We start from the raw sequence: 13,761 nt of genomic DNA, 5'->3' as shown, positions 1-13,761 counted from the left end.
AATAAATGAATTCAATAAATTAAATGAATTCAATAAAATAAAATAAATTACTAATAAATTACAATTTAAAAACACAATGAAATAGGAAAATCTTTTTTTTTTAATATAAAAACCAAATTCAAAATCAAAACCCAGAATTCACAATCCAACAAATAGAAGTGCAATCACCACTAATGAAAAAAAAAAAGGAAAACAAACTTTTCGAACATGAATTTGTTGACGAGTGTGGCACCAGGGGGGCGTGACCCCTTCGCTAAAGGGGCGTGTCCTCCCCCCTGTGAGGGCGTGGCCCCGCTGGGGCTAGCCGGCCCTCTTCGCGACATAGCCGGAGACTCGCGCCTTGTGTCACACACTCCGACGCGGCGCGCCGACGGCAGTACACACGCGCGTGCACGCACGCACACACACGCGAGAGGACTAACCCGGAGTGAGAGGACGGCGTGCACCTGTCCCGCACACACGCACTCACGCGCGCTCACACACGCAAGGACGGACACAGAGGCCCTAACCAGACGTCCTTATGTGTGGATGGGACCAAAGCTACACGGTGACTACTTTTCCTTTTTCAACATTTCAGCGCTTTTGGGCAACTTTGACAAGTTTTAGAAAAAGATTCTTAAGTTATTTCATTCAAGTTTTTGAGGGCTTGCTTTCAAAAGTCAATTGGCCTTAAGTGGCCAAGGAAAAACGTGTGCTCAAAAGTCACAATTTGGATGTCAAAAGTTGGCTGGAGTGGTTTTAAGGCTTGTTCTCTTGGATGAATACAAGTTCGGTTCTGCTGTTTGCTCGTTTTTTGTGTGCATTGCTGCAAATATTTACTTTTTGAAGGCTTCAATTGCACTTTTTTTTCTTGTGGACGAGAAAAGTTGTGATATTTTAAGATGACATCAATTTAGGAAGTCAAAAGTCCACTGTAGTGTTTTGAAGGCTTAAATTTAATTAAATATTTTTGGGGGGGGTTGCTTTAAAAATTTCACACACACACAAAAACATATTTTGTGTTTTAAGGATTACGGAATTTGACTTTTCTTTTTTGTTTAAAAGATAAAGTTTCTATATATTTACATGTTATATGTCGGAAAGCCTAAAAATATTTATTTTCTGTCTTATTTTATGCTTTTGGGTCATTTTTCTAAATAGTAGACGAATTTCGTGGACTTCTGAGAAAATATGCAATATTGGAACGTAAAAAAGGAATATTGGCTGTTAAGAGACTTAAATGTGTTTGTTTTTTTTACTATTATTTATTCATTTATTTTTTTAAACTCACTAAATGTGTTCCGATGTGCAATTGAAAAGGCCTACTTGAGTGTTTTTAAATAAATAAGATCTTTGTGCACTGCTTATTTTTGGCTGAGAAGAAAATGACAAAATATAAAATTACCCAAAAAAAAGTTGGTCATTTTGCATTTTAAGCTTCAATGTGGACTTTTCTTCTTGTTTAAAAATAGGATTGCTTTTATTTTCTTAATTTTCTGGACTGTTGAAGACACCTTTTATTGGTGCACACAAAATAAGATTGAGACAACTGGGCAATTTTAATATTGGACTGCCTAATATTTCATTTCAAGTTGTGTGTGATGATTTCATGCAAAGAAAAACATGTGCACTCTTACTGCGTAAAAAAAAAAAATTTAAATTGGGAAGTTAAAAAAAAGGAAACTTTAGCGTGATGACGGTTACAATCAGTTTTTAATCATTATGTCATCGAAGCGTCGCTCACTAATTCCATTTGGACACAAAGACGAAGTCACGATGCAGTCAGCAAATTATTTTGTCTTTTTTTAAATATTTTTTGTTGCATCGCAACTGGCTTCTTTTTCATATTTATTACATTTTGACATTTAAAAGAAGCTTTTTATTTTTTGCATGCATGCATTCAAAACAACTCCACAAGCTGCGAGATCGATTCATACCAGATCGTTTGTCATTTTGTGAAGTGCCTTGATGGAAATGTGGGAAAATGAAACAAATAATTGTCACTTTGACTTTTGGCGTGTAGTTGTTCATCGTGTGAGGACTAATTGCTGTGCGTGCGTGCCATTGCGCTTTGTTGGGTCGCGACCCCCCCCCAATTGGAAAAGTTTTGTCGTTCTCTTTCTCCTGGGGCAAATTCATGTCGGCGCCGCTGCTGACTCGCTGGCCTTCCAAATTTAGTCGTATCGCGTCACAGGAACTTCCTTTTCGTCCTGACTTCCTTACTTCCGCCGTCCTCTTCCCGCGTCTGACTCACAGCAAACTCACTTGAAAGTCATACGCTGCGTTGTTGTCATCGGTCCAAAAAATGTCAAAGAGGCATGTAATAGTCGCAACGGAATCAGTCAGCTTTGTCTTTTCCATTGTTAAACGTGCAATTTCTGGAAGAAAGGACTCATCTTTATTTGAATTTGAGATCCAGTTAGCCAAAGGTTACCGGAAGTCTGTTGTAGTTCCAAGTCAAAAGTCCTTAAAAGCAAGTTCTCCTGATTTTGAGAGGCCCTCAACTCGGATCCGAACGGTCCCAGAACCACAACAAAGTACAACCCCCATTCTAAAACCAAACATCTCCCTCGTGCATTTCCCAGGCGACCTCTCAAAGCTCGGCCATGTTGACCAGTGAGGGGGCGCACGCCATGGAGCAGGACGACGCCCACCACGCCGCCAAGATGGCCTCCACCAACTCAGACGGCGTCCAGCCAGACCCGGACGTGGACGCGGTGGGGGCCGCGGACGAGGCGGACATGACTCAGTGGACCGAGGCCGAGTTTGAGGAGAAGTGCACGTACATCGTCAAGGATACCGCGTGGGAGGCGGAGCCAGAGGGGGAAGCCAAAAGTGCTAGCATCCGGGCGCAGGCCTCGCTGCCTCGGAACCTCATGTTCAAACACACGGCGGACGGAAAAGAGGTGAGACACACGTTAGCTCACGTCAAGTCGCCTTACTTAATACAAAGCTAAGCTAAGATAAAGCAGCACTCAAGCAAAAGTTCAGGCCAACTGCAATACTTCCTTTTGATCAGCAGAGGGCGCAATTGAGTCCTCAACAGCTACACGATTAAAATAAACCAAAAAAACATCCCTTTCACAATTTTGAAGCAAGACTCTTTTGCCAATAACAGATATAAGAAAATTTGATTTGGATGGCGTAAGTAATCACCCCCCACCCCTCCATCGACAGCGTCCTTTTGGTCAAAAGTGTGACGCTATGGATTATTTCATCAGGGTGTTTTTTTTTGTGTGTGTTATCCGCAGGAAACTGAGCACTGATAGCAAACAAGAAGTGAAAGTCCGTTGGATTGGAATGATTGCGTTAAAACACTTGTCTTCCTTTAGGAGCTGATATTTTAGTTTTAACCGTTGAATAACGTTCAATTGAAAAACTGTTTTCGCCTAATTATTGGCAACACGGAATACAAAATGAAAGTATTTTTGGACTAAGGCGTCTGTTGCTTTGTTTTGTTTGATGAGCTAACTAAAATTTACTCTTGAATGCGTGTGCAGGTTGTCGGCGTGTGCAGCCGGGAGTACATCCCCAAGGGGACCCGCTTCGGACCCCTGGTGGGCCAAATCTACACGGCCGACAGCGTGCCCAAAGACGCCAACCGCAAGTACTTCTGGCGGGTGAGTGTGTGTGTAGGTGTATGTGTGAAGGAATTCTGGGGAGGGCGGGGGGGGGACACTTCCTGTGACATCACCGCCTTTGACACAGGAAGTGTAACTCCGGCTGAGTGAGAAAGCGAGAGGGGTCGGAAGTGATGTCACAGGAAGCTTCCCGTAAGTCCACAACGGTGATGGGCTGACCCACTTTGTCACTTCCAGGAAATGAGTCCCTACCCCCTCCTCGCCGTCGCGTGTGTGTCAGAAAGCTAAGCGTGTTGCCACTTCCGCAATGTTGTGGACAGTTGAGCTGAGACGCAGTAGAAAAATGCAAAGTAGTGCTAGCAAATGTGAAGCAGCATAATATTATAATTCTGGTTCAGCTAAAAAAAATAAACAAGACTGAATAAAAAGCAACCATATCTTATAGAAAGCAACCTTAGCTAACATGACGCTAAACACATCCTTCCCGCCTTCAGATATACGCTGATGGCGACTTCCACCATTTTGTGGACGGCCTGGACGAGTATCGCTCCAACTGGATGCGCTACGTGAACCCGGCCCACTCGGCGGCCGAGCAGAACGTGGCGGCGTGCCAGAATGGCTTGGACGTTTACTTCTACACCGTCAGGCCCGTGCCGGCCGGCGCCGAGCTCCTGGTCTGGTACTGCCACGACTATGCGCGACGACTACACTATCCGCCATCCGGGGAACTCATGATGCAGAAGCTCAGTAAGTAAAGTAGGGCGGCAACACACACGCGCACACAAACACGCTTACTGTCGAGTAATGTTAAGTAACCCTAAAGTCGTGTTAGCTCATGTAAAGCGTTGTTACAGCGATGTTTAAGAAGTCTATGCTAATATAAAGCAGCATCCTTAGCAGTATAGATCGTTACCAAACTAAAAGTCGTATTAAAACAGCGTTTATAAAGCAAGCAAACCAATATGTATCAGCAGAAAAGTAGCGTAAGCTAATTTAAAGAATCAGTCAAGCAGCCTTAGCTACTTTGAAGCGGTGTTAGCCGATGTTAGGCAGCCGTGCTGTAGCATTAGCTTTTATAAAGCAGCAGTAAAGCAGCAAACAGTCTTAGCTATTATAAAATCAAATTTTTGGTCATGTTTACAACCCAAAAATGGGCTGAAGGAGGTGCCAGAAAGGTCGCGTGTGAGACGGCACTTTCTCCTCTTAGCTTCTCTGTAGTGTTAGCACTTGAACACACCATCCACTTCTCAGTGTGTGTGTGTGTGTGTGTGTTTTATCACTTAAAACGAACAGAAGGGAGTTCCTCCTGCCCCCCCTATTGCACCCCCTTTTTTTCCCCTCCTCTTGAACTTCCTGTCTGAGCTGCTGACAGATTGAAATCTCCAAGATGGCGGCCATGTTTGTTTAGGTTTGTGAGGAGGATGAGGAGGAAGGCTAGCTGATAACCTCCATGTTTACTCACCGAAGCCTTACTACTCATTCACTCGCTGGGGTGCGTTGGGGTGTGTGTGTGGGTGTGTGTGTGTGTGTGTGTGTGTGTGTGTGGTAACACACACGTTGGATCACGCATGATAGATGGCGGCCATTTAGCAGAGAGCTGACATGTCTTAGCTTTTAGGAGTTTAAGCCGCTAATCCTAGCTTTCATCTCGCCGGAGCGTGTGTTTGAGTGTTTGTGGGTGTGTGTGCGAGAGCAAGAAAGAGAGCAGCCTTCGCTAATATAAAACATCAGAACAAGCAGCGTTTGCTAGCATAAAACAGTGTTAGCCAGCAGCGTTAACGCAAGGTTAGCTAATGTGTTAGCAAATATAAAACAACATTAAAGCCACATAAGTTAATACAAAGAGTTTATTGTTCTTAAAAAAAGAATTAGCTTAAAACAGCATTAGCTATAATAACGAGGTAGTAAAGTTAAGATAATCTAATGCGATGTTAGCAAATATAAAACCACGGTTAAAGCAGCGTTAACTACTTCAATAAAGCAGCAGTACAAAAGCAGCCTTAACTAATCTAAATGTTAGCTAATGTAACGTAATTTTATCTCATAAAAAGCAGCGTGAATTGACTTGAAGCAATAAAAGCTTATACAAAGCGGCACTAAAGAGGCATTTTGTCTGCACACACCTCAGTGTGTTTAGCTCATTCACTTGTAACAATACGTGGAACACACACACACACACACACGCACACACACCCACACCTGACTTCCTGTCCGAATCCTTACCTCGTCCGTCAAGCACGTGTCACTCTGAGAACGCTAATGCACGTTTATCTCCCCAAAAGTAAACATCCGTCAAGACCTCTATTGATTTGACTTTTCCTGTCCTTGCAGAGCGGTCGCTGCTGGAGGTGAAGCAGCATCAGGCGTCGGAGCCCTCGCCGGCCCCCACCATCACCCCCCGGCCCCCCAAGCGGGAACACAGCGTCCAATCCATCCTGCGGGACGTCCCCAAGACTGAGCCCAGCCGCCCACTGCCCACACGCCCGCGCTGTACCTACAGCCCCGAGCGGCCCTTGTACCCGCGCGCCCTCTACCCGCCCCTCAGGGGACACCCCGAGGACTTCCTCAAGGCGGGCGCCCTGGGGTACCCCCGTTCCCCCGGCGACCAGTCGTCAGCCACGCCCAGCCCGTCTGCAAGGAGCAGTCCAGAGAGCAGCCCCCAGGGGAGCCCGTCGGCACCCTTCTACCCGGGCGGACTCGGGCCATACCCGAGTTACTCGCCGCCGTCCGCGGCACCGCTGTCGCCTTTCTACCCGCCAGGGCCGGCCTACTCTCGCTACCTCATGCCGCATCACTACCCGCTTCCTGGGGGGGGCGTCCCCACCGTGGGCGGCATCTACCCTCGGATGTACCCGCTTTATCTGCCGCCCCATGTTCCCCTCCTACCCTCGGATGCCGCCGGGCGCCGCTTCCTGATGTCGGAAGCCGCCCACCCATCCCGGGACTTCCTCCTCCCGGCGGTCACCAGCGCCTTCTCGGCCGCCACCTCCCTCAAGGACAAGGCGACGGCGCACCACCCTTATGCTGGACACCATTCCCCGTCGACTGGATCTCCCGCCACAGGGCTGCCCGGCGAGCGGGCGCCCGGCAAGCTGTGCGACTCGGACGAGGAAGCGGTGAACCTGGTGAAGGTGAAACGGGGTGCCGGCTCGGCCGGGTACAAGGCGCTGCCCTACCCACTCAAGAAGCACAACGGGAAGATCAAGTATGAGTGCAACGTCTGCACCAAGACCTTCGGACAGCTTTCCAATCTCAAGGTGAGGGCCCCAAATTTAGTTATAAGTCGGCAATTTCAAGATGAGGTGACCCTATTAAGCTTTCGTAAAAAATAAATAAATTAATTAATTAATTAATAAATTCAAAAAATAATACACTCGTCCAGGTAGATTTTTGTGAACGTGGCATCCAGACTTGGATATTAATTTAATTTAATTTAATTTAATTTAATTTAATTTAATTTAATTTAATTTAATTTAATTTAATTTAATTTAATTTAATCGTAATTTTAATTAATTAATTAATTAAATTATTTATTTAGTTGATTGGTCAGAATCGGACCCGGAAAATAAATGTATTCAAGTGGGGAGACGGCCGGGCCAAGATGGCGGTCAATGCCAGGTTTAAGTCACCCATTTTAGGGCTCGGCATCGGTAAAAGGTCTCAACGACCGGACTTGGTATTCGTGCAACTTGACTTGAGTGAAAACTTTGTTCAAGTGAACAGCGCTTTCCTGTCACGCAGGTCCATCTTCGCGTCCACAGCGGTGAGCGACCGTTCAAGTGTCAGACATGCAACAAGGGCTTCACGCAACTGGCCCACCTGCAGAAACACTACCTGGTCCACACGGGAGAGAAGCCGCACGAGTGCCAGGTGAGACTTTTGGCAACTTTTAGGGATGTAAAAAATAAATAAATAAATAATCCCCCCCAAAAAAAACAAAAAAAAAATCCTTCTATGTTCTATTTGTTGTGTGTCAGGTGTGCCACAAGCGCTTCAGCAGCACCAGCAACCTAAAGACACACTTGCGCCTCCACTCGGGCGAGAAGCCGTACCACTGCAAGCTGTGCCCGGCCAAGTTCACGCAGTTTGTGCACCTCAAGCTCCACAAGCGCCTGCACTCCCGCGAGCGCCCTCACAAGTGCCCGCAGTGCCAACGCCACTACATCCACCTGTGCAGCCTGCGCCTCCACCTGAAGGGCTACTGCCCGGCCGTCGCCCCCCACTCCGCCGCCGCCGACGAGCTGCAACGCGCCAACGAGGAAATCGAACGCTTTGACATGAGCGAACACGCTGAGCAACTGGAGAGGCTCCAAGGTGGAGCCGAGTTGGACGCCGTCTTGGAGAAGCAGGTTCTGGGGACCGCGTGGCGCCAGACCTCGGTCATCAAGGTGCGGCGCGGACTTGCCGTCAAGCAGGAGGCGGACCCGTGAGAGCACGGGACGGGGGCACGGTGGGGGGGGGGATCACTTCAGGGACTCGCTACTCAGGGCTCAAATTTGACAATCATCCTACTAAGGTCTCCATTTCCACACTTTTTCTTTTTTAATTTATTGGCCGATGATGATGTTTTCAGAATATTCTTCAGGGTTTACAAGAATGATTCCACTATTTGACTGCGTCCCTTTACCACTTAATTTAAACGACAGGAACAAAGGGCGAGCGAGTGTGTGCGTCACAACAGTTACCTCAGAGTGTGAATGAGAGTGTGTGTGAGAGTACGCATGCGTCAAGGGAAAGGCTGAAGATGGAACTTTTTTTTTTTTTTTCTATTTATTTGCTCTTTGGCTACTTGAAGAAGAAATGGAAGTGGAGCGCAGCTGGGCAACATGTAGCACCTGTTTTGTCATTTTGTTTGCTTTTTGTGTTTTTGATAACGATGACACTGTCAGTGACGCGGATGTGACACTCCTAACCAAAGTTGACTGCATGGACTTCCAGAATGCAAAAAGCAGGAAGAATGTGAAGAAGGGACTTGGATTTGATTTTATTTATTGTATTTTTCATAAGAATCTTTGAGTATTTTATTTTACCGCTCATTTTATTCTTAAGGAATTACCGACATTTACAGTAAGACGGATGTGACACTCGAAACCAAAGTCGACTAAATTTCCAAACAGAAAACGTCCAAACGAGCAAAAATTTGAAGAAAGGATTTTATTTTCATTCTTATTATTTTCATTTTTGGTTTTGTTATGGGTTATTTTCATTTCATTTTAATATTATTTTATTCACATTTCACTAAAATTTTACTTTTGAAAAATATATATATTTTCGTTTGTTTAATTTATTATTAATAACGACACTGTCTGTGATACTCCAAACCAAAGTTGACTGGACTTCCAAACTACAAATGTCCAAAGCAGGAAGAACTTTAAGAAGGGATTATTGTCAATTTCATTTTTTAAATTTTAACTTTAATTTCTCAATTTCTATTTTGTTTTACAATTTTTATTTGGTTAATTTTATTTTTTTGTCATCTATTTGAAATTTTATTTTTAAATTATTTTCTTTTTTTTTTTTCTTATTTTTCAAATAAGAAAATTTCTTTCTAAATGGTATTTTTTTATTTTCAAAATTATTTCCCATTTTATTCTTAATTTATTGTTTATTTCCTTTTATTGTACTTCCATTTTAAATTCAATTTTATTTGTAATTTACATTTTGGTTGACATTTTTTAATCGACATATTTTCATGGATTTTAGTTTTCTTTCGTTCTTTCTCTTCTGAATCCACCCCGTCCATGTATAACACTCCAAACCAAAGTTGACTGGCCTTCCAAACTGCAAACCAAACTCCAGAGCAGGAAGAATGTGAAGAAGAACTCAAGGGACTTTGATTTTGTTGTTTTTTCCTAGCCCCGCCCCAAGCACGTCTCTTTTGCACTGGCCCCGCCCACTTTTTCATTCTCCTCTTTGACCAAAAAGTGTCTCGTCTATTTTTCGTGAGCTTTAACTCCACAAACTCGCTGTGTGCGCGTGTGTGTGAGTGTGTATCTGTGTTTACATGCCGGTTGGTTTACAAATTGTTTTATTTATGTGCAAAAATGTCCAAATGTGTAAATTATGATGAGAATTATTATAAATGTTCACCGCTTTTAATCCAAATCCTGGCATGTTGTTATTGATGTTGACGAGAACAAAAACAACAACAGAGAATTTGTAAACTTTCATGGATCAAAATTATTCACGCGGAATTTATGGCAAATTATTAAAAAAAAACATTTCTGAAACGCCAGAGGTTCTAAATTACAACACCTGATAAAATCCATATTGTGCAAGCATTCCAGTCAAACTTAAAAACAAAAAGTGAAAATATCTCAAAAACTTGTGCAAGAAAAAAAAAGTAAGACGTTTTTTAAATAAAGTCATCTGTGACTAATATTTGCTGTTCACTAAATTTATTCTCACACGAGCGTAGCCATAAAATATAAAATAATGGAAATGTTCAGAAAACATACTGCCTTGTCAAAAGGAATTATCAAAAAGGAAAAATACATATTTTTTTCAAAATGTCATCGGTGGCACCAAAGTGATGAATAAACTGCGATTTTGACATCGTAGCGAAAAAAAGGACAAAAAATATAAAGGAAAATGTTCACCAGCCCAAAAAGAAAAAAAACATTCAGGACCCAATGCCTGAAAAAGGGAAAATAATTAATTACATAAGAAAATTGCACCCCAAATAAAAAATAAAAAAGCACAATGAAGCGTATTTTTTATATATAAAGAATTCGAAAAAGATGTGAACGAAAAAAAAAAAAAAACAGGCATATTGTCAGACGGCAAAATGTGAGTCAAGCTAATAATTAGCTGCAGCTGTCTGCTTCGTTGCCCGACTGACTGCTCACATTTGCCGCCGCTCGTCTTCACAATCGACTTTTATTTTAATTATTTATTTTACGACGAGGCAGGAAGAAGAAAGTCGTCAACGTTTATGTTGTCCTGGCGTCCCTCTTCAAGCGGGCGGCAGGAAATGGAACGCCGACCTCCCCCACGGCCTGCTGCGTTCGAGCGCTTTCATCAAGCGCGTCTCATCTTACACAATCGTCTTCACATGTGGACCTGCTGGAGCGTATCCCAACTGACTTTTGGGCGACGGAAGCGGCCGACAACTTTGCTCCATCCTGGACCAGTTGGCAGCCAGTCCCAGGACGCACGTAGGTAAGCGTTCATACTCGAAGGAGGGTTGTCATGACAACCCGCCTCCGAGTTACGGTTTGGGTGAGGGGGGGTTACTTGAGTCCTTTGCATTTACTCAAATAATTTTTCACATCAATTGTACTTGCCATTGTAGGTTTGATGCAAAATACTTTTTAAATTATTTTTTTCAACTTTAGCTTGAGTATAATATACAGAATTAATGTGCATATGATGAGATGACTGTACTGTAAAAATATGATAAAGAAATCAAAATTTCAATACGAGACGTCAAAAAGAGAACCGGAAGTGATGAGCAGTTCCGTCTCAAGGCCTCGAGACACCAATCCAACGTCGGCCGTCGGAAAGTTGGTGCACGCCATCTGTTTGGAGCAACCATGTAAGGTCGGAAGTGACAAAAGTGGACTAATGGTGTAATTTGAAGCTATTCCATCCATCCATCCATTTATTAACTAAGCAATTTCTCCTCACGAGAGTTGTGGAGGTGCTAGAGCTAGACCCTAGTCAGAGCCTATCCCAGCCGTGTCCGGGCAGTCGGCAGGGTACACCCTGGACTGGTTGCCAGCCAATCGCAGGGCACACGTAGACAAGCAACCATCCGCGCTCACACTCAAAATGGAGTCAAATTCAACAAATTTTTTTTATTCAGTCTAGTTTTTGCATTTTCCTTTTTTTTAGTTTTCATCCAAAAGCGACATGACATCACCATGTCTACAATTTGCTCTCTCTCACACACATACAAACACTTGCGCATTCCAGTGTGACTGTTTCGAGAATCCAAAGTGATTACCCTCCGCCCCCAGCGGGCATTTTTCCGGTAAATACGATGCAAGGCGTCACGGAGGTCCAGCGGACAGGATGAAGGCTGAATCATCCTCATCCTCATCACAACCCAGCGACAGGAAGGCCAAAGGGCGCCGGTGACCAGTCGTAAACAAAGCGACGCAGCACGTGCACACGAAGGCCACATTTCCCGTCCAAGCTCGTCGACATTGGACTCGCTTGATTCGATTCGCTTTCAGTGTCTCTTTCGGGAAGAAGACTTTTTCTCTGCCTTTTCTAAACCGCCGCTTAGAAAGGAGCAGCCGACACACTCGAATTCCATGGGCAATTTAAAGTCGGGAATTTTTAAAGGGACTTTTTAGATTCATTCATTTCATCAAGGAAGGAAACAAGGACGGGGTCCGTTGAAAGAGAAGAAGGATGGATGAAGGAAAGGATTTGAAAGATGAAAGGATGAAAGGAAAAAAGGAAATGATGGGAGGATAAAAGGGAAGGACCAAAGGCAAACTTGAGGGTAGTATGGTTGGAAGGAAGAAATGAAAGATGGAAGGAAGTTAAGAATGAAGGAAGGGAGAATGAAGAAGCAATGAAAGATGGAAGGCGATTAGGAAAGAAAAAATGGATTTGACGTCTTCGGCCGTCAATGGCAGTAAATGAGTTAAGAAAACAAAGATAGAAATGGAAGGAATTAAAGACAGAAGGGAGTCAAAAAGGGAGGAGCAAGGAAGGAAGGCAGTAGAAGATTGAGGGTTACAAGTGATGGAAGTTCGGTAAGAAGGACGGCATGAAAGGATGAGAAGACGGATGGATGGACGGCAGAAAGCAAAAGAGGGAGTGACGACTTCCGTTTTGACGAGCCCGTCATCAGTCGCGACCTCCTCCGAGGCCCCTCGGCGAAACGCGCCACTTACTAATAATACAACCTGTGCTCGACTCGGGCGTCAGACGCTTTCAAGAACCACATGAAAGGCCGTCTACCCCGTCGTCTTCATCATCATCATCTTCATCTTCCTCCTCGTGTCAATGGCGGCTTTGAATCGCTCGTCACAACACTTCATGACAGCGTCGAGCGTGCGTGTGGGAATGAGCGCTCGTCCAGGAAAGAGAAAAAGATTATTTTTGTTTTGTTCCTCGTGCTCCACATGACCTCATGACAGCGCCCGTGCGTGCGTGCGTAAGCACGCACATGCCGAGTTTGACTTTCAGTTTGATCATTACTGCCCGGTTTTTATACTCTCGCTTTTTTTTTTCTCATTAACTGCAAATGTTCAAACACGGCCCTGTGTGTGCGAGTTCCAATTCAATGAAAAATTAAAATTAAAGTCGAGGACAATCCAGTAAGGCAAAACGAAAGCAAAAGTGAAGCTTAGAAAAAAAAAAGGAAAGCAAAGCAAAGTACTGTGAAATAAATACAGCAAAGTAAAAAAAAAATGTTAAGCAAAGTGGCAAAATGTACAGTGAAAATTTCAGCCAAGTAAGCACAGCATTCCCGTAAATTTTGAGGGAGGGGGGTGGCTTTTTCTTTGTCTTTTTTCGTCGCGCTTCTCTCTCGCCGCCGTTCAGAACATCCAAATGTGAATCGAAAACATTGAAGCAATCAGATGACTTGCGTGCTTTCCCGTGTTTGCAGTAGCGTTTGATCTCGCAAGGCTCAAAGGCATTCATTTCATTTCACGCAAAGGCTGCACGTGACCTCACACTTGTTGCCGTGCGTGTCTGCAGGCCATGTTGCGGCTTTTTTATTGCAAAGAGGGGAAAGTGGTGAAGTCTCATCAAGAATGTCTGCAGCGCATAATTGACTTTGTCACGTTATGCACCAACGCTAAACGCAGCTTTAATTATTGTGTTTTGCCGCTTAATAGTTTCACGCTACACGATTGCGTCACACAACTACACACTCTGCATGCATGCGTGCGGGGGTGTGTGTGTGTGTGTGTGTGTATGACTTCCTCTTAATGGCTCACGACTGTTGATGCTTTTGATCTCTTAATTGATAAAGAGCGGGAAACCTCATGAAGTGATTTAAAAAACAAAAAAAACAAAACAAAAACATACAAAGCGGGAAAATATATTTAAACAAAATACTGGAAAAAAAAGAAACACATGAGAAGAAAAATAAACAAAAGTATTCTATTAAAAATACATGAACATTATGTTTGAAAATGGTTAAAATATTAAGTGTGAAAAATTAAGAAAAAACATCCCCCCAAAATATCTAACAAAAAAATGGAACAAAAAAACATTGGAAAATAATTCAGAA

At 43.7% G+C, this 13,761-nt stretch overlaps 1 protein-coding gene across 1 annotated transcript; it reads left to right on the top strand.

The window, feature by feature from the left end:
- The first annotated feature begins 355 nt into the window (after positions 1–355).
- Positions 356–9,100, top strand: prdm1a (PR domain containing 1a, with ZNF domain). Its single transcript, XM_088307714.1, has 7 exons — positions 356–547; positions 2,565–2,885; positions 3,480–3,599; positions 4,055–4,307; positions 5,892–6,817; positions 7,302–7,430; positions 7,538–9,100. Exons 1-7 carry the CDS (start codon positions 521–523, stop codon positions 7,988–7,990), a joined length of 2,229 nt encoding a protein of 742 aa, XP_088163840.1. The 5' UTR covers positions 356–520; the 3' UTR covers positions 7,991–9,100.
- The last annotated feature ends 4,661 nt before the right edge of the window (positions 9,101–13,761 follow it).

This window comes from Idiotropiscis lumnitzeri, chromosome 10, assembly GCF_059441095.1.
Source record: "Idiotropiscis lumnitzeri isolate Australia: NSW breed Sydney's pygmy pipehorse chromosome 10, RoL_Ilum_1.0, whole genome shotgun sequence".
Classification (NCBI taxonomy): domain Eukaryota; kingdom Metazoa; phylum Chordata; class Actinopteri; order Syngnathiformes; family Syngnathidae; genus Idiotropiscis; species Idiotropiscis lumnitzeri.
Note: the sequence above shows the minus strand (reverse complement) of the source record. Positions and strands in the feature narration are given on the sequence as shown.

Coding starts and splice junctions, on each gene's coding strand:
- prdm1a (XM_088307714.1), top strand. CDS start 521: ATGTGTGGATGGGACCAAAGCTACACG. Junction 4,308..5,891: donor ACTCATGATGCAGAAGCTCA/GTAAGTAAAGTA, acceptor CTGTCCTTGCAG/AGCGGTCGCTGCTGGAGGTG. Junction 6,818..7,301: donor GACAGCTTTCCAATCTCAAG/GTGAGGGCCCCA, acceptor CCTGTCACGCAG/GTCCATCTTCGCGTCCACAG.